This window comes from Aquarana catesbeiana, linkage group LG04 (assembly GCF_042186555.1).
Source record: "Aquarana catesbeiana isolate 2022-GZ linkage group LG04, ASM4218655v1, whole genome shotgun sequence".
In the NCBI taxonomy this organism is placed as follows: Eukaryota; Metazoa; Chordata; class Amphibia; order Anura; family Ranidae; genus Aquarana; species Aquarana catesbeiana.
Window position 1 is genome coordinate 516,639,739 of NC_133327.1, and position 21,620 is coordinate 516,661,358.

Consider the following 21,620-nt stretch of genomic DNA (forward strand, 5'->3'; position numbering starts at 1 on the left):
GGGGGCCCCACGCCTTTTTTTTTATTTGGGTGCGGGGTTCCAATTAATATCCATACCAGACCCAAAGGGCCCAGTAATGGGCAGGGTGGGTGCAACATTACATTACAGCCGCAAGCAGTTTTAAATGACTTTTTTTCCTTTAGAAATGTCATTTTGTGCAGGGACTAAACACGGGAAAAATGAGTCACTTTACAGACAGACATACTATAGGACACCCCCCAGGCACAATATTTAAAGGAATATTACACTTTTATTGTTTCACTTTAAGCATTATTAAAATCACTGCTCCCGAAAGAAAGGCAGTTTTTAAAACTTTTTTTTGCATTGATACATGTCCCCTGGGGCAGGACCCGGGTCCCCAAACACTTTTTATGACAATAACTTGCATATTAGCCTTTAAAAATTAGAACTTTTGATTTTTCACGTTCAAGCCCCATAGACTTTAACGGGGTTCGCACAAATTTTTGGTCTGTTCGCATGTTCTGCCACAAGCTGAACCGGGGGGTGTTCGGCTTATCCCTACTGCACACTGAAACATCATTGCTAACTGCTCATTGGTTAAGGAAGACAACTGGAGTCCTCTAGTATTTTGAAGAGGGAGCACCAACAATAGCTGGGCCATGGGAGCCTATGGATGATGTCACTACTCCCAGAATTCCCAGGCATTGAGTGCTAAATGACACAGAGGAACCAGAGAGGCAGGATCATGCAATCAGACCAGAGGGGTATAAAAAAAAAATATATAGAGATATGAAAAGAAAAAAGTTAAGGATACAGATCTTTTTTTTTTTTTTTTTTTTTTTTTTTTTTTTACATAGGGTTGGCAGAATAGGTAGACAGAGAAGAGAAGGAATATTTTTAAACACTTTGCATCCAGTGTACATATATATGCACACATCAAGCTACATACAGAAACAATAGGACCATTCACCTCCACTTATGCCATGTCTGCCTCCTGGGGTCCCCCCTGGGGGTACCCTTGTCTGTCTTCTCCCCTCTCAGCTCCCGTGCCATACTCTGGCTGCTGCCGTCCATTTAGGGGTTCAGCGAAGGAAACCCTGGTTTCGTTCATTGGTAAATATTGGGCCGTTTTGCTCTGGCCCATTCTGCCATTGTTCTTACATTTATCACTGTGACACATCTTTTTGTCTATTTAGATACATCTCATCCGCATCCACCCCTGATGAGCGAGCAATGATCTCGCAAAACGTGCGTCAGGTTTTCTGATGCGTGCATTTGTATATACTGCATTTTATAATGTTTGTATCAACTTTAATTATTCTCTTCATTATGTGCAAATCCATTGGCTGAGCTAATATGCTATATTATCCATGTATGTACATTAATTTTAATAAACATTTATACTGCTATTACTCTTGTTACTCAGTGGCTAACTGTGACCACCTCATTTAAAGTCCCAGGGCGACTCGCTCTCTCTTTTTTTTTCCCTCTCTTTTTTTGCAAATATATGCACACACACATCTTGGATGAGAAATGGTTATATTAGGATCATGTCTGCAGAGGCCCCCTCGCGCTCATTGCTGTTCCCAGGCTCTCCTGTTCCACCGGGAAGCCCAGGACTGCTGCAAGCATTTGGGTTGGCTGCCCACTGGGGTGAAGAAGGAACATCAGTTTCTCCCTCTCCTCTGTGACAAATGCAGCTGGAAGCGACAAGAATTTCATCATTTCTGGTTTCAGTTCAGTGTTTACCTGGCCAGTACAGTGTTTACCTGGCCAGTACAGTGCAAGGAAAGCAGCCGATCAAACTGATCTCATCTTGTATGTCTGTCTTGGAGGGCAGGGGAGACCCCTGATCTTTCAATAAAGAGTACCTGCCACTCCCCAAGCCATCACAAGGGATGTAGTTCATATGTATAATTGTTTTTTTTTAAATGTCACCACAAACATCAGAGTGAGAACAATAATTCTAGCACCACAGCTCATGTTTAACCACTTGCCACCCGCCATATAACAAAATGACGTCGGCAAAGTGGTTGCGATTTCCTGACCAGACGTCATACGACGTCTTTCAGAATATCAAGCCGTTGCATGCTCCCAGGGGCATGCATCGCGACGATCGTTGTTGCGGCATGTCAGTCTGACACACCGCAACTCCGATCTAGGTAAAGAGTCTGACAGAGACTCTTTACCACGTGATCAGCTGTGTCCAATCACGGCTGATCACGATATAAACAGGAAGAGCCATTGATCGGCTTTTCCTCACTCGCATCTGACAGACGCAAGTAGAGGAGAGCCGATCGGCTGCTCTCCTGACAGGGGGGGGGTCTGTGCTGTTTATCAGCACAGCCCCCCTCAGATGCCCACCCAGGACCACCAGGCATGGTCACCACACTGGACCACCAGGTATGCCACCCTAGACCACCAGGGAAATGCCAATCAGTGTCCATCCCCAATGCCTGCCAGTGCCACCAGTGATGCCTATCAGTTAAATCTATCAGTGCCAGCCATCAATGCGCATCAGTGCTGCCTTTCAGGGCCCAGCAGTGCCGCCTATCAGTGCCACCCATAAGTACCCATCACTGCAGCCTTTCAGTGACAAGTGTCGCCTATCGTGCCAACCAGTGCCACCTATGAGTACCCATCAGTGCAACTTATCAGTGCCCATTGGTGAAGGAGGAAAAAAAAAAAAACTAACTTATTTACAAAATTTTATAACAAAAACAAAAAGGAAAAAAAACTTTTTTTTTTTTTCAAAATTGTCGGTCTTTTTTTATTCGTTTAGCAAATAATAAAAACTGAAGAGGTGATCAAATGCTACCAAAAGAAAGCTCTATTTGTGGAAACAAAACGATAAAAATTTAGTTTGGGTACAGTGCAGCATGACCGCACAATTGTCATTTAAAAAGTGACAGTGCTGAAAGCTGAAAATTGGCCTGGGCAGGAAGGTGCGAAAGTGACCTGTATTGAAGTTGTTAAACTGGTAATGTGTAAGGGCTTTTAAAGTGTCGCCTCTGGAGACTTTAGGTGCCATAGTTTGTTGCCATTTTACAAGCGTGCAAAATTTTAAATCTTTACATGTTTGGTATCCATTTACTCAGGGCAATCATTTTTTTTTATATATCAGATTTGGTAACATTAAGGCTGATCACATACTACAACCCAATTACAAAATAGATCAGGCAGAGATTGTATATTTACAAGAAGAAGAAAAAGAAGCCACCATATATTCAAACTTGAACAGCACTCAGTCCCAAAAATGTCTAACAAAAACAAAAAGTCCATTTGCCCATGGGACTTTGACAGGGTGGTATTCATTAACAAGCACAACAAGGTTATATAAAAAGTACAATTTCTTTTAGGATTTAACAAAAAAGAAAAAAAAAAAAATACACATAACATTTCTACATGAGTGGGAAACAGAAAAAATACAAATTATTCACCAATATACATTCTGTATACCAGCCTAATTAATAGATCATTGTTGACTTGCTGAATCTGTAATCACTATGAATTTCGCAGGACAAAGCCCACTTCATCTGGGGACAGCCAATGTTGGTTTAAGTGTACATATAGCAGTGAAATCACAAATAAAATCTGCCAGAACTGCAGAATTAAAGCCCAATCAAAAATCAAAGGCTATGTGGAACAATCTTGTCTGGATCCCAATGTTGAAGATCATCACAAAGGAGGGTCCCCCCCCTACAGGAGCTGAGGGTGGGTGGGCAGCAAGGTACACATGGAGAGTCCCCCACTTCAGAACCCCTGAGTTATTATGTCTTCATAGCAAATATGGGAAAAAAAACTGAAAACTATCAGCATAGAGGTATGCTGGATCTCCAGAGAATCAGAGTGGGCTTTGTCCCACGAAATGCATAAAGATTTCAGCTTCAGCAATTCAACAATGAGTAATTAGGCTGGTATTCAGAATGTACATTGGTCAGTAATTGGATTTTATTCTGTTTCCTACTCATGTGGAAATGTAAATGTTATGTGTATTTTTTCTTTTTTCGTTAAATCTTAATAAAATTTGTTGCACTTGTTGTTAATGAACACCACTTGGTCAAGGTCCCATGGGCAAATGTTTTTTTTTTATATTGTAGATTTACCAAAACTATGCAAGCCTAAACTATCCTCTTTTCTTCTTAACAAATTGGAACATATAAGATCATTTTACACTTTTAATAATACAGCATTATCACAAAGGACATAACACTAAGCCATTTACTAATGTCTTTTTTCTTACATATAACAAAAAATATACTTTAAAACCATTTGCAGTTACTAATGCATGCCTGTGTATGCTAATGTTTGACTAAATACTAAAGTATATCCTAGTTTCAATTAAATTTAAAATAGCTGGAACCCTTTCGGCCCCTACCACCTTAGAAACATGCAGTTTTTCACCTTTGCTATATGTTTAGAAGATGATTAATACCACTTCTTCAACAATATGCAATATTTCACACATTTGGTTACCAATGGAGGTCCCGTATAAAAAAAAAAAAATAATAATAATAATAATAATATTTGGTGACCCTGTAGCATCCATTCTGTTGGTTTTAAATGAGGTCCATAAACATTGGAAACATGTTTATTCCTTGCAAATACCAGTCTTTTAACACACTCATTTGGATTATTTTAGCTTAGTTACAGCAAGGAAAGCAACAACAGAAAAATTGACGGCATGGATTTTTCTTTTTATATTCCACAGCTTGTTTGATCTGAGCTTTGGCAACACTAACGTAATCTTTAACATTTTCCACGTTTAACTCAATAACATTCAGAGTCTCAGCCTGCTCCTCAACCAACAAGGCCATCTGTAAGAAGAGGTCATGGACCTCTCTTATACGAGTCTCCAGCTTTAGCAATTCTTTGTGCCGGGTTTCAATTTCATTAAGGGCTGAACGAGCAACTTTAACATCAGAAAGAAGATTTTCAGAGAAGACATCCCATTTTCCTTGTTCTATCATGTCTTCTATCTGGTTTCCAGATACATCTTTGCCCATGATTTCCAGCTGGCGCTGTATGCGGATCTTGCAGTTCTCTCTCTGAACCATTTCAGCTTCATTGTATTCAACCATGGCTTTCTGGAAGGCTCGCGTAAGCGTATTATACTGTGCTTTAGACACACGTGCAATAACAGAGTTTTCCCCATGTGCAGTTTCAGCATCTTCACTAAGGTTTTTGAGGTTTTGAAGCTTTCTGTGAATGCCTTCTCCTCGTAACTTAATGTCTTTAGCAATACTGTTTGAATCTCTTTTGATACTGCTAAGGCGACGCATTGAAGTGAGAAAGCGCGTGGTTTGCTTCCCCAGTCGTTTTACATCAACTTTTAGTAAGTGATTCTCTGTCCGAATGACCTGTATATCATTGTAGAGGACTTCTAAAGAATGGTCTGTTTCAAACATAGCAAGTTCTTGAGAAAGATCCTCTTCACCATTTTGAACATATTGACTATGAAGTCTTGAATACTCAAGCAGCTCACTCAGACGGTCCTTCATGGTTACTACAAAAGAAGCAAAAAAATAAGTAAGCAAAAAAGTGTGGTAAATTGTAAATAAATGGATAGATATAGAAAGTTGCCTAGCAATTAGGCTCGATTCACACCTATGCATGTTGCTTTTGAGCGTTTTTGGAGGTTTTTTTTTCATGCTTGCCGCGTTTTTGCCGCGTTTTTGCCGCGATTTGCGTTTTGCGTTTTTTTTTTTTTTTTTTCATTTTTTTTTACAGTCTTACAAAAAAATTACAAAAAAAAAAAAAAATAAAAAAAAAAAAAAAAAAAAAAACGGCAAAAACGCACCAAAAACGCATCAAAAACGCTGCAAAAAAGGTGCACTTGCGTTTTTGATGCTTGTCCATTGAAAACCATTACATGCAAAACGCTGCATTTTGCATGAGAAAAAGTCCCCGACCCTTTCCAAAAACGCGGCGATACAAAAAAGCATTGATGTGAACATGTTCCATAGGAACCCATGTTAAAAAATTCCCGTGCATTTCTGCAAAATGCAAAATGCATCAAAAAACGCGCTAGTGTGAATGGGGCCTAACAGTCAACTCAAAACATGACAAAAACCTGCCATTTATGACTACATTGTTTTATTTTCTACAAAAACTCTTTAGTATGGTTTAATTTTGATTCTTTCTGCCATCTACCACTGTGTGAAACTGAACCAATGCCTTGGCAGGAAAACCCCATGCTACAAGATGTTCTGTGATCACCAACCACAATATAAGTCTCACACATAGATAGAAGCGACACATACAGAGAAAGAATTTTGATTGCCTATTACATTTTGCTATTCTAAAATAACGCAAAAGGGCATTACCTTACTTTTGTTATCCACAGTTTACTAAATATGTACATTAAAAGTATAAATAAAAGCAATTTTTAAAAATTTGAATAGATTGGCAAGGATTTACAACCCCTCTAAGGTTTTTATTGCCGTTTATGCCCCCATTAGGGGGATTCACCCTCTCTATTTGTCCGTTTACAGTCACCAATAGTGAAAGTGAAAAAAATATCCACATTGGGTTGTTACCAGAAAAGTAATAGAGGGAACATTTTCCATTAGGGTCAAACGCTCTAGTGACAACCAGGGATTCCCTCATATGAGGATTTCCTCTTATTTCCTGTTTTGGTTATGTGACAGAAGTAAAAGGGAAATCTCCTCAATATTACACAAATCAAAAAAGAAAAAAACCCTTACGCTATCAAAAATGAAAAAGAAAAATGCCTTTAGTTCTACTATAACCCTTTGCTGATAGGTTTTATCCCTCAAACCTTCACCGTTTCCTCAGACCTTTCACAATTTCAGAGTAATGCCCCGTACACACGGTCGGACTTTGTTCGGACATTCTGACAACAAAATCCTAGGATTTTTTCAGACGGATGTTGGCTCAAACTTGTCTTCCATACACACGGTCACACAAAGTTGTCGGAAAATCCGATCGTTTTAAACGCGGTGACGTAAAACATGTACGTCGGGACTATAAACGGGGCAGTGGCCAATAGCTTTCATCTCTTTATTTATTCTAAGCATGCGTGGCACTTTGTCCGTCGGATTTGTGTACACACGATCGGAATTTCCGACAACGGATTTTGTTGTCAGAAAATTTTATCTCCTGCTCTCCAACTTTGTGTGTCGGAAAATCCGATGGAAAATGTCCGATGGAGGACACACACGGTCGGAATTTCCGACAACACGCTCCGATCGGACATTTTCCATCGGAAAATCCGACCGTGTGTACGGGGCATTAGAGTTACGGTCAAAAGTCAGGGTCAGTGTATTTTAGGTCAGCAACTTTTTTTTTCAATTTAGTATCACTGTAGTGTCAGTAACATTTGTTGCAAACTGCACAGTAGTGTTTCTGGGCCCTACTATAGGTAAAAACAAAAAAAAAACTAAACACACATTAGTGGTATCACTGTGATTGTCAAGAGAAAGAATTTATTTTTAGTTGTTCTTTGGTGGTAGGTTATGGTAAAAGCAAGATATATATACTTTTTGAAATATATGACAGTGCTGGTGCTTGCAGGTTTGTTTAATATCCCTCTTACCAGTGGCAAATACCTTTTCCCAGCTGAAATTAAGAAAAACTTTTAGGGTATAGAGGAGCATGTGGCTCACCCCAACTGCCAATTACCAAGCCCTATAATTGCAACATGGGAATGGAAAGGAGAGACCCCGTGTCAGCTAGTTTAGGGTAGAAATCTGACTTGAGGTTACACAGGGCTATTTCCCCTTATTGTTCACAGCAAAACAGAGGAGCGGGGGGACTAAACAGAAGGTAAGTATATGCTCGTAGGGTTGGGGTGAATAAAGGGAACCATATGCTTTACCCAGTTTGTTGTTTTGACACATAAACCAGCAGGATGCAACCACTTCCACCACCAATTTTAAAAGCAGGAGTCATTGTGAGTATTGGTATCATGTGAAAAAAAAAGAACATAGAAAGCATTTAAAAAATAAAAAAAAGTGTGCCTTTGGTAAGTGGGTGGCTGTATGGAAGCTTTAAAACAGCTTTTTTTTCTTTGAGTTTCTTTGAGTTTTTCTTTAAACGGTTTCATTATGATTAACAAGCATGTCTAAGTATTATCCCTATTGCGCTACAGGAACTTAACCAGATCCCTCGTTCGGATTCCTTCATATTACTATTATTTTATGAGGCTGACAGTCACACTGAGGGAGCAATGATGAGATCCAGGTTATAGGGTGTTTGGCAAGACATCTAAAATGCATGTTTAGGCATGTTTAGGTGCCCGACTACTAGGCCTCTTTACCTCGCAGTGGATTCCGCTCCAATGAGCAAGGAATCTGTGAGCAGATCTCCTGCTGATCAGAGCTGAATGGGATGGATGTCACATCCATGTTCATGCAGTTTCTGGCAGACACAGGTGGACCCCTGTCAGCTCTATGGGTGGCTGGTTGTAAATGGACTCAGCAGTCCATTTACATCAGGCTACCTGCAGTCTGGCCCACAAAAACAGAAAAATGACGCAGTCCTTTTCTGTTTTTCCTTTTTCAGACCTGGATGGACCCAGAGGTAGGTGGGTGTAAATGGACAAGTTTGTTTACATCTGCTTGTTCATAGGGTTCCATGGACCTTCCAATCAGGTCCGCCTGAAAAACTGACAGGTGGACCTAATCGGAATTCTGGCGTTAAAGGGGCCTTCGTAAAGTGGTTTAATCACTTTGAGATAAAGACCGGTTTACAGGCAAACCTCTTTTTTTCATGATGGATAGAGTATAGGGAGGGTTGTAACCCCTCAAAAGATCTGTATCCCGCGTTTATTCTTTGAGTCTCTACAAAAAGGCATTTACTATTTATCTGGGGGAGTCTAAAACCGGGCTCTGCAAAACAATTTTACAGAGACACTATTTGCGTCATGTCACTGCAGATTTGACCAGAGTGGTCAATTGGTTCCATGGCGGCTCTGTTAAGCAGTGGGTCGTCTTTATAGAGCAGGCTATTGCCCCATGCAATCTTCAAGCATTTCCATGGATCTAACCTGCCTTAAGGAGGGGCTTAATTCCAACTCCTTCACCTTTGGATAGCTACATGGACAGGTTCTACTGGTCTTTTGTGGGGCCTATGACCCTCCCTTTTTGAGAAGCTAAAGTTTTCACAAACTCTGTCCCACCCAACATTTCGGACCCGGCATAAGTCCAAATACCACCGGCAGGTTCATATTCTATGCAATGGGATAGTACCCCCTCTCTTTCTTTCATCACTATTGGAACTATGTCCATTTCTCATTGATTGGAATATAGTTAGTGGTTTTCTGCTCCTTACCTTATAGGGAGCTATTGGTTAAGGAATTGACTACCTTAGAGGATCTGCTCCTTCAAAACTATGCCTGATCATAGAACGTTCAGTGATATATAGCATCCTTGTGTGCTGCGCTCATTTTGATTATACAGACTGCTGGGCAACAGGTTTTGATCCCACTGGAAGACGGCCCACTTGATCAGCAGAACTCTTTAGGGACTCAACCTATATACACACTCCTTTCTTCTACCTCCAGCACACACTTGCTTGTAGAACTATAATTCCAAGGACCAGCTAGCACTTTGGTTCTGATTCAACACTCAGTCGAATTCCTGTAATTGCCCTTTGCAAGAAGGGACAGCGGGCCTCTTTTGGTTTAGCAAAAAAATAGAGAGAGGTCTTTGGTACTAGCTGTCCTTCTCTTGTGGCTACTGCTCCCTGTATCACCTCTTCAGGCACTGCCAACCTGCCTGGCTGCAGCTGCCCCTTTATCTAGTCCTCCTGGCTACTTCTCCACATTCCTCCCACACTGACTCTGCATCCATCCCAGACTGCTTGCATCCAGTCCCTTCAGGCATGCTTCTCAGTCCTGTGACTGTATCACGCACCAGCCCACGTGGCTGTTTTTCTCCATGGAGATTTGCCTGGCAGTGTCCTCTTGCTGTACTCACCTTGCTCCCATGCCTCCTGGTCAGGAACCCTCTGTGTGTCATGAAGAGGGGTCCCTTCCGCACCCAAGCCTGAGTCCCCCCCCAGACTGGGGAGCTACTCTCAAAGACCACGACAGCCTAACCATTACGCCTGTCTTACACCCCCCCCCAAAAAAAAGTGATAGCCATTATTTGATGCTAGCCTACTTATAGGGACCTTTAGCACATAGGATTCTTGGAACAGGATCATTTCCTTGTTCACATGCAAAAACCGTTTTCTATATACCTGTACCAACAAAAACACTTTTAGAGCAGACCAATTGTATACAAATGTAACACAGCAGGAAACTATGAATATATTCAGCTAGACAACCAAGGGAACAAAAAAGTCAAAAATAGAAAGTATTGTCCTGTGCACACATCTCCCATTTTCTGTTTAAATGACGGTCCTTACTGTAATACAAGCTTCAATGGAGAACATCTTCATCCTTCGTATAAATTGTGGCAGAATACATTGGCCTCTACAGTGAGAGCTTCATAAAAAGGGAGGAACCTTTCTTAACATGGAGGAACCTTTGCAATAACTTTCCAGTCTCACAAAACTCCTGCTAGTTATTACAATATGTACAGTCCTCTATTATTATGATGGTCAGTGGGAAGAATGCTGCATACATTTGTGGTCAGTGGGAAAAATCCCCCTTTACAGATCGCTAAAAAGGTCTAGAGGTCAGTGGGAAATTATCTGAGAGGCAAAGCTGAATGAGACCCCAGGAACCTCTGTAGGAACCCTAGTTTAGAAAGGTTGCTCTAGAGTTTTAGCCTAAATAATATACACAGGCTGGTTCAGACTGCAACACTTGCTGGTATATGTAACTTACAACGCTGCATTTCTTTTTTAGTTACTGCAGGATTATCTTTTAAGGTTATGCACTGCATTAAGCTTCTTTTTTTTTCCCACAGCAGGAACCAAAATAGGCTTTAACCTATTGAGTGTTGCAGTGAGTTGCACTGCTCTACAAACGTGCTCAGGGGTGCAAAAATACAGCTTTTCCTATTTTTTTTTTCTTTGCTCATTGGTGTGTCCTGAAACTTTGAAAATAATTCATATTGGCTGCACCAAAATCAATCTTCACTTCCAGTTCCTTACTTTGTGTAATGATTCTTAGGATGGAGAATCTATGTTTAACGATTCCTGGAATGATCAGTGTTTCGGTACACAACAAGGATGTGACATGTACAGTAGATGGCACAAAAAGGGTCTAGAACAACCTTTTTAGTTAAGTGGTATTTAAATATTCCATCAGTGAGAAGCCTGCCCACTACAGTGTCAGAGCGGTTAAGGATAACAAAAAAGTCGGAGGCTAAAAATTTACTGCCATATGTTACATATAACATTTATACTAACTATTTAAACATTCATTATCTTACTTTTAGCAAATACAAACAGCAACTGTCAGTTATTTTTTTTATTCATTTTTGCTAAATATATTCTGCCTTTTATGCCATTGGGTCCTCCAAATCTATACTCCTAGCATGGAAGCAACCACAGTGCACAATATATACTGTAGAGTTGTGAAGTGATGCACCAGAGGAGGCAAAAAATGCAATTCATGCTGAACGACATTTCTTGTAAAGTAAAAAAAGGAAATAATGCAACACCAACCTGTACACTGCTTCTCGTCACTTGCTGATTCCTCCATTTTGCTCTCCTTCCTAAAATTACCTCCATACACCAGATTAAACAAATATTTAACGCAACATCGTGGTTTTGAGAACTTTTACAGAGAAAGGAAACAAGAACTGCCCATCGATTTCTCTAAAAAAAAGCGGCTAGGCTGTGACCACACGTAATGGGCTGTCTTATGGGGACAGCTGTATGTGTAACTTCTCAATTTAAAGAAGTTACCAAATGACTCAAGTTACCAAAATGGGAAAGAGGATGTTTAGAAAGATAAAAACAAAAAATAACCCTTTTTTTAAAGATAACTGTTGAACACAATTTCATAGCAATGCAGAAGCTTTCCTGACAGTGGATTTGAACTTCCTTCTGCAGACCTGGCACAAGAACAGGATTAATTTTATTTTATGTGTTTAAAATGGTACAGTTACTTGTCATCAAGACTTCTAAGCAGATAAGGAGCTTCCTTTAAAATCTTTTGTTCTGCAATTTACATTCTCTTTCTAAAAAGCAAATCTACATATACTCAGGGCTGGTGCAAGGATTTTTGACACCCTAGGCGAAACCTCATTTTGCCGCCCCCCTTGGCTCCACCCCTGACTCCACCCCCTTTTCCCTGCCCATGTACACCCCACACCCATCAAATACAGCCTCACCAGCGCCCATTATATACAGCCTCACCAGCGCCCATCATATACAGCCTCACCAGCGCCCATCATATACAGCCTCACCAGCGCCCATCATATACAGCCTCACCAGCACCCATTATATACAGCCTCACCAGCGCCCATCATTAACAGCCTCACCAGCGCCCATCATTAACAGCCTCACCAGCGCCCATCATTAACAGCCTCACCAGCGCCCATCATTAACAGCCTCACCAGCGCCCATTATATACAGCCTCACCAGCGCCCATTATATACAGCTTCAGGGGAGGCCATTTGGCAGATCAGTCAATATAATACATATTACACACACACATCAATATACATACATAATACAAATACATTTTAAAACTACATTTTATTGTCATCACATATACAATTTCATTAAGTCAGAGAGAAAGCAGCAGTTTTTACTTAGCACACCAGTAACACCTGTTCCTCACTTGCACCAACTCTGCTGTCCTGCCTGTGTACCTGCCTGCTGCTTCTGTTCTGTGTCGGTGCGGTCACGGTGCCTCTTCCAGTTCCAGCCAGCCCAGGCTCCACCTGTCCTGTCCCCAAGCCCGGAGATCTGTCGCCAGGCGGCACGCCATGTTATCTATCCCATGATGCATCCTCCATCCATGTACTCCGCTCCAGTAGTGACAGGGCCAGGAGAGCGTGGGGGGGGGCGGGGCTGCGCTACTGGACACACACTGACATGGACACTGTACTGTAGAGTGGAGAGCGGCCTCGGTGGGACATGACATTTCACAGACAGTGTCAGGCAGAGAACGCAGAGCGGAGGGGGGGGGGGGGGGGGGGGAACGACTGCTGCTGCCAACTTATCACATGTGCAGCACCATGGAAACAACAAATTTAAATTGAAGCCAAGATGGCACCTTTCTCTGCTGCAAAGGATGGAAAGGTTTGGTTCTGCCTTAAATTTTTGAAAAAAGGGATAAAAAGGGAGAGGCCAATATATTCGAAGGTTTTATGCTCTCATCCATATCCTCCCTTTGCTGCTTGGCAAGTAATTAACCTGGAACAGACACATAACAAGTACTGGGCCCACCTGATAAGCACATGATAGTTCTCAGTAGTGATGCAAGGCTGAAGAGGATAACTCTGGATCATGTGTGTTCTCTAAAAGATTTCTTTTGAAGAACATCTGAGTATAGAGATGTAGCACCCTGATGTTTAGGCAGGACTGCTATCAAATTTATTTGCCAAGTGATAGTTGCCTTGGCTAATTGATAGGAGGTCAATTGATTTCACCCTAATTCTGGAATTGCTGCACTTTCTTCTTCTGTCACTAGATGGCCAGGTGGCATTAGATAAGACAAGGGCATTGCAAGGACAGATTAGGAATGAATGAGGTGTCTCAGCCAATGGACAGGGATTTTCTTGGGTCCCTTGGCCTGCTGGGAGAGCCTATTTATTTGGGTGGAGTCAGGTAACCGGAGTTCTGTGCCACCTGGATGGCTGTCTGGGTGGACGTGTGTTGTATTGCCCTGGGCTGCTAGGCCATAAGCCTTGGGCCTATCCCAGGGACATCTGGCTGTTAGGCTGTCTGAGGGCTTATCTAGAAGCTAGAGGGCAGCGTAGGGTTGGGACTGCAGCTTGCAGTTCAGCCAGAAGCAACGGTTCTGCCAGCCTGAGAGCCTGAGAAACAGCTGTGGTCGGAGGTAGAAGGAAATCTGTTGCCACTAAGGGACCATCCACCTTGCTACCAGAGACCACTGAGTAGCTGACGCAAGTCCCTGAGCAGTATTCTCACCAGCTGGGGACGGTGAAGAATTGGGAAACTTCAGCAGATGCCAAGGCATGGACCCAGCCAGCAGAAGTCATGCTTGCAGAGCATTATTGTGCGCCAAGCCAGGGACCAAGCAGGCCAGCGGGGTGATGCTTGAGGAGTATCTGAGTGCCAAGCTAGGGACCCAGAGACGCGAGGGTGACGCTTGAAGAAGATACTGAGTGAGAAAATTGGAAGAGCTCAAAAGATCCAGTAGCAAGTGAATCCGTTAGTCTAGTGAAAGACCAGGAGCTCAGCGGAGTGAAGTTCTACAATAGAAGTGAAGTAGTTCATTGCAACCTTTGTTAGAAAAACTGTTACAAGATTGTTGCCATAGGAGACAGCAGCCCTACAATGCAGACGTGGTGTCCAGATGGATGCCTTTCCCTGCATGGCTGTCTGCCTATAGAAGTCTCTGAGTCTGCCAATTAACATTGCATCTACTAAAGGGTGTCCTGGCCCTAACCCTCTTTCCCCCAGTTCTGTTCAAGAGACAATAAATCTTTTTGAATTCCAAAAGTGTCTGGCGCCCATCAATCTACCTTGCATTACACCCACCATGTCTTGTAACCCACTCTACACAGAAGGATGTCAGCTGTCCCTAACTCTGGAGGTCACCATTCGGCCTCAAGGGCCTCATTTGCTACAGACATATCGGAGCTGCCGTTAACATAGGGTTGCCACATTTTTTTCAAACCAAACCCAAACACTTTAGTGGCATACAGCATTTTCTTTTTGTAGTATACACTATGCATATATTTTGGGAATAAATTCAATTAAGTGCCGGTAGTATGGTTTCTGGACTGGGGACAAAAATGGGAGGCAGACACATTGGTGGAAGGTACTGGGAATGTCTCTACCTTACTGGCAAGTATGATCTCTAAATAATGTGTCCGGATTTCAGGCCAGCCGAAACCCGGATACATGATTAAGAACCCCGAACTGTCAGGGTGAATCCTGGACAAGTGGCACTCCTACGCTAACAGTTTATTCCTAAAAAGGTGAAGACTTCAGGGCATCCTGATCTTGCCTTTACTTATAAATTAACTACTGACATGGAAAAAGAAGGAAGGACAATAGTTTAGGCTTTTTGGTGGATGTAAGTGGATGTAAGCTTGTTCCAGTTCAGGTCTGTGACTCATTAAATAATAAAAGTAGTATAAGAATGTCAACACTGAACCCTATATCTTTTAACCACTTCAGCCCTGGAAGATTTGGCTGCTCAATGACCAGGCCATTTTTTGCGATACGGCACTGCGTCGCTTTAAATGACAATTGCGCGGTTGTGTGACGCTGTACCCAAACAAAATTTACGTCTTTTTTTCCCACAAATAGAGCTTTCTTTTGGTGGTATTTGATCACCTCTGCGTTTTTCATTTTTTGCGCTATAAAACAAAAGAAAAAGTGCCAATTTTTGAAAAAAAGGGGACTGCGATATTGCGACGGACAAATTGGGCACTTTTGACACATTTTTTGAGACTGTATAAATGTCACTGGCAGGGAAGGGAATTAACACTAGGGAGCGATCAAGGGGGTTAACTGTGTTCCCTAGGTGTGCTCTAACTGTAGGGGGGATGGGACTGACTAGACGGAGGAGAGAGACCGGTGTTCATACTTCGTAAGAACACACGATCTCTCTCCTCTCCCCTGAGAGAACCGGAATTTGTGTGTTCATACACACACACACACACACACACACACACACACACACAAAGATCCAGCTTCTCGTGCTGTCACGAGCGATCGCAGGTGCCCGGCGGTCATCACGCCCGCCAGGCACTTGCATCAGCTCTCCTGGCACACCCGAGCCTCCTACAGCGTCTTAAAGGGCCGACGTACAGTTACGGCGGTTCGCAGTTCGGGAACCGGTTAAAAACACGTCAACAATGGCAATTCTCATATGTGTGCAAGTACCTTGGACAGAAAATTCTTAGATTTCTTTAGAGAGCAAGTCTGCCAAGTGGTTCTGGGAAATTGCCTCCCTGGAGTGGTTTTTCCTGGAAAACATTTGACTTTCATTCCATTTACATGTCTACCCTCTGTGATACGTAAAATCTACAGTGGAATCATTATTCCTAGCTTCAACCATACATAGAGTCAGGTCCATATATATTGGGACATCGACAATTCTAATCTTTTTGGCTCTATACACCACCACAATGGATTTGAAATGAAACGAACAAGATGTGCTTTAACTGCAGACTTTCAGCTTTAATGTGAGGGTATTTATATCCAAATCAGGTGAACAGTGTAGGAATTACAAAATATGTGCCTCCCACTTTTTAAGAGACCAAAAGTAATGGGACAGATTAACAATCATCCAAACTTTCACTTTTTAATACTTGGTTGCAAATCCTTTTCAGTCGATTACAGCCTGAAGTCTGGAATGCATAGACATCACCAGACACTGGGTTTCATCCCTGGTGATGCTCTGACGGCCTCTACTGCAACTGTCTTCAGTTCCTGCTTGTTCTTGGGGCATTTTCCCTTCAGTTTTGTCTTCAGCAAGTGAAATGCATGCTCAAATCGGATTCTGGTCAGGTGATTGACTTGGCCATTGCATAACATTCCACTTCTTTCCCTTAAAAAACTCTTTGGTTGCTTTCGTAGTATGCTTCGGGTCATTGTCCATGTGCACTGTGAAGCGCTGTCCAATGAGTTCTGAAGCATTTTGCTGAATATGAGCAGATAATATTGCCCCAAAAAACTTCAGAATTCATCATGCTGCTTTTGTCAGCAGTCACATCATCAATAAAATACAAGAGAACCAGTTCCATTGGCAGCCATACATGCCCACGCCATGACACTACCACCACCATGCTTCACTGATGAGGTGGTATGCTTTTGATCATGAGCAGTTCCTTTCCTTCTCCATACTCTTCTCTTCCCATCACTCTGGTACAACTTGATCTTGGTCTCATCTGTCCATAGGATGTTGTTCCAGATTGTTGACATACGACAGCTCTTGATTGTTGACACACATACACCTACCTCCTAGAGAGTGTTCTTGATCTGGCCAACTGTTGTGAAGAGTGTTTTCTTCACCAGGGAAAGAATTCTTCAGTCATCCACCACAATTGTTTTCCGTGGTCTTCCGGGTCTTTTGGTGTTGCTGAGCTCACCGGTGCGTTCTCTCTTTTTAAGGATGTTACAAACAGTTGATTTGGCCACACCTAATGTTTTTGCTATTTCTCTGCTGGGTTTGTTTTGTTTTTTTTCAGCCTAATGATGGCTTGCTTCACTGATAGTGACAGCTCTTTGGATCTCATATTGAGAGTTGACAGCAACAGATTCCAAATGCAAATAGCACACTTGAAATTAACTCTGGACCTTTTAGCCGCTCCTTGTAAATGGGATAACACACACCTGGCCATGAAACAGCTGAGCAGCCAATTGTCTCATTACTTTTGGTCCCTTAAAAAGTGGGTGGTCGTCCACCTAAACTGACAGGCCGGGCAAGGACAGCATTAATCAGAGAAGCAGCCAAGAGGCCCATGGTAACTCTGGAGGAGCTACAGAGATCCACAGCTCAGGTGGGAGAATCTATCCACGGGACAACTATTAGTTGTGCACTCCACAAATCTGACCTTTTTGGAAGAATGGCAAGAAGAAAGCCATTGTTGAAAGAAAGCCATAAGAAATCCTATTTGCAGTTTGCGAGAAGCCATGTCAGGGATACAGTAAACATGTGGCAGAAGGTGCTCTACTCAGATGACACCTAAATGTAACTTTTTGGCCTAAAAGCAAAACGCTATGTGTTGAGGAAAACTAACCCTGAACACACCATCCCCACCGTAAAACATGGTGGTGGCAGAATCATGTTGTGGGGGTGCTTTTCTTCAGCAGGGACAGGGAAGCTGGTCAGAGTTGATGGGAAGATGGATGGAGCCAAATACATGGCAATCTTAGAAGAAACCTGTGAGAGTCTGCAAAAGACTTGAGACTGGGGCGGAGGTTCACCTTCCAGCAGGACAATGACCCTAAACATACAGCCAGACCTACAATGGAATGATTTAAATGAAAACATATTCATGTGTTAGAATGGCCCAGCCAAAGTCTAGACCTAAATCAAATTGAGAATCGCAAGATTTGAAAATTGCTGTTCACAGATGCTCTCCATCTAACAGAGCTTGAGCTATTTTGCAAAGAAGAATGGCCAAAAATGTCACTCTAGATGTGCAAAGCTGGTAGAGACATCCCCAAGAAGACTTGCAGTTGTAATTGCAGTAAAAGCTGATTCTACAAAGTATTGACTCAAGGGGCTGAATACAAATGCACTCCACACTTTTCACATTATTGTAAAAAAATTTGGAAAATCATTTATCATTTTCCTTCCACTTCACAATTATGTGCCAGTTTGTGTTGGTCTATCACATAAAATCCCAATAAAATACATTTCTTTATCATACATTATGGGACACTATGTGGGTTTTTACGCCACCTATAGGTGAATGGACACTGGTACACAAAAAAAAAAAAAAAAAACACCACACAAAACACACAGGAAGTCCCCCTCCCTATATAACCCCTCCCATACAGGGAGTACCTCAGTTTTTTCGCCAGTGTCTAAGGTGTTGGTCGCAGTTGATGAAGTGCTAAGAGAGCTCTGCTAAGCAATCCCTGACAGGATCAAGTAGATGTGCAAACGGATCCATCCAAAGTGCCTGAAAGCCAAAATGGATAGTACCCGGCCTCGTGGAAGAAGAAACAAGGTTTCTGCCTGTAATGCATTCTCTTTTGAGAGCTGAACCCTGGGAACCGACACTTTGGTCATGTTTAGACAGCCAAAGAGTTCTCCAGCAGGGTGCTGTACAGGTCCAAGGGAGTGGACCCCATTAAGGGGGACCCTGTCCTTGAAGGTCTGTCATGACACGGCCCACCGTGATGGGTGAAGGCTGGATTCGTCTGTGATAATCTCCAGCAGTCCTGCGGCGGGACGGGCAAGTCAGAAAGATTCTAAGGTGTGTAAGTGTGTAATATATATATATATTTATTAATATATATTAATCGGGCTTCCAACATTCCATGCTTCTCCTGCGATATGCTCAGTGTCAGCAAAGGCTTCTGCGGACAGCATTGCTTCCTCTCTGCTCTGTCAGCCATCAGTAAGGGGTTTGGGAGGGCCATCCACATTCAGCACAGCGGTCAAGTTCCTCCCCCCACCCCCTGCCGAGACCCCGCGTGCGCTGCTCCTCCCCCCTCCTCCTCCTCCTCACACACGCGGGAAAAATTTTTCTTTTTTGAAATTTTTTTAAATGGGGCGGAGCATAAGAACGCTTCTGGCGTGCACGTAATACATGGCACAGGCGCAAGGCTTACTAGCTTTAAAAGCATTTCACTTTGAAAGTGTCTGGTTAGCTGACAGAGGGACACAGAGCATACAAGGGCATGTAAGCTGTATGGGTGTTCAGATGCAGGCATTTTTAAGAGGACACATTTTACTCAGCATTTAGACTGGGCATTTAAAGCGGCATATTATTCATTTGCTAGACTAAGGTTCGGCAGTAAATGCACTGTGTTAGTACCTCTGTGCTTAGGACTATGTCTTCCCATAAAAAGGGGAATACAACAGGGGGGGAAGCGCAAGATCGCTGCGGTTAGAGTCTGAGGCTCCTAGTTGCACGTCCGCAGTTCAGTCCTCCCCTGAAAACCTGGAGCATCTGGCCAGTCTGAGCCACCTAGACTCTCAGGCATTGTGGCTACCTCCAGCATTTCAGCCTCTGCATATGTCACTAAGGACGATTTGGCTTTGGCTCTGGCTGGTTTGGAAGGGAAAATGGCCAATATGCTTGCATATTCCTCCCAGGAGGGGAGAAAACACAGCAGATCCCCCTCTCCCGCCCCTGACCTTCCAGTATTGGAACCAGAATGGGAAGGAAGTATTGGGGTACCTTTGGGGGATCAGGCAGAAAGAAGTTCGGATGACTCCTCTGAGGGTTCAGCATCTGAAGAACTTCTCAACTTTGCAATCTCAGAAATTGCTAATCCAATCCCTTACGGAGTTGGTCCGTTCTGGATAGCAGTTGCCCACTGCAGAGGTGGATGATGTTTCCTTCTCCTCTGTGGGTTCACTAAGACCCCCACAGGGTCCATATGCTTCCCCTATGTACCCGTTACTGGAGCAATCAGCATTTATGCAGATTGGGATCACCCAGATAAGCAGTTTTATCCTCCAAAGAAGTTCTATCTTCTTTATCTTATGGACAAAAAAAGAGGTGGGATTTGCCAACGGTAAAACGGTAGATGCTGCTATCTCCTCTGTGAACAGGAGTTTAACTTGTCCAGTGGAAAATGTCCAAGTATTTAGAGACCCAGCTGATAAGAAGTTAGAATCTCTGCTTAAAGCCTCATTTGCTGTAGCTGGTGCGGTAGCACAACCTGCAGTAGCAGCAATAGGCATATGTCAATCCCTTAGGGACGAATTCAAGCAAGTTATTAAAAGAGTTCCTGCTCAAACTGAAGAGGCCAAAAGTTTAGCTGAGCTACCTAGGGCCTTATGTTTTGCGGTGGACACCAGCAAGGATTCTATCCATCAGACGTCTTGCCTTGCACTTATTTTGATACATATGCGAAGGATTCTGTGGCTAAAGAACTGGTCAGCTGAGTTACCATGCAAAAAGCTCTTGGCTGGGTTTCCCTTTCATGGAGAAAGATATATTTATCCAAATCTTCCCCAAATAACCTAAGAGATTTCTGGGGGTAAGAGTACCCTTCTGCCGGCTAAGAAAAAGAATAAAAACGTCCTTCTTTCAAATATACTTCCCCCCGATGCCTGGGGCAACAGCCTCCAGGCAGTCGCGACGGCCTCCACCGGCAGGGGCAAAGAGTAAGCCTCATAACCAAAACACAGGGCCAGAAGAAGCCCTGGGGTCCCTCTCCGAAGAGAGGGACATGGGGTTTTATTAAAATCTCTTTACGGTGCCAAAACCAAATGGAGATATCAGACCCAGTCTAGATCTCAAAGATCTGAATCACTTCCTAAACATCCGCTCCTTTCGAATGGAGTCAATTCGGTCAGTTGTATCCGACCTACGGGGAGGAGAAGTTTTATCATCCATAGATATCAAAGATGCGTATCTACTTGTGCCAATCTTTCCCGCTCACCAGAAGGTTCTGCGGTTTGCAGTAGAGCAGCGCTACTTTCAGTTTGTGGCCTTGCCCTTTGGGTTAGCCACCGCTCCGAGTATTTACAAAGTTCTAGCCCTAGTACTAACAAGGTTAAGGGGCCAGGGTATAGCAGTAATGGCTTACCTAGACAACCTGGTACTGGTAGATCAGTCAATAGCATGGTTAAACAATGGGGTGTCCAGAACGGTCACTTATCTGGAACACCTGGGTTGGATTTTCAATCTAGAGAAATCATCCTAGGGGCCAATAAGAAGGCTGGAGTATTTGGGCCTGGTCATAGACACAACCCAGTCAAGGGTGTTTTTGCCTCAGGCAAAAGTCAAAGCTCTAAGAGAGCTGCTCCAGGTGGTCAAGGCAAGGAAGGGTCCTTCCATTCACCTTTGCATGAGATTACTAGGGAAGATGGTAGCTTCCTTCAAAGCGGTTCCCTATGTCCAGTTTCATTCAAGACTGTTGCAACACAGTATTCTGTCTGCTTGGAACAAACAGATCCG

General features: G+C 43.0%; 1 protein-coding gene across 2 annotated transcripts in view; it reads right to left on the bottom strand.

The window, feature by feature from the left end:
* Positions 1–3,132: 3,132 nt before the first annotated feature.
* The window catches only part of STX11 (syntaxin 11), a 70,174-nt gene continuing 51,686 nt past the window's right edge, over positions 3,133–21,620 (bottom strand). Inside the window, exons 1-2 of one of the 2 annotated variants that reach the window (XM_073627754.1) lie at positions 11,545–11,724; positions 3,133–5,467 (exon numbers count right to left, since the gene is read on the bottom strand). In XM_073627754.1, the coding sequence (XP_073483855.1) occupies positions 4,605–5,467; positions 11,545–11,581 (900 nt within the window). In that variant the 5' untranslated portion in view covers positions 11,582–11,724 and the 3' untranslated portion in view covers positions 3,133–4,604. Of the gene's footprint in view, positions 5,468–11,544; positions 11,725–21,620 lie in introns of those variants that run through there. The other variant, XM_073627755.1, reaches the window with a different exon arrangement.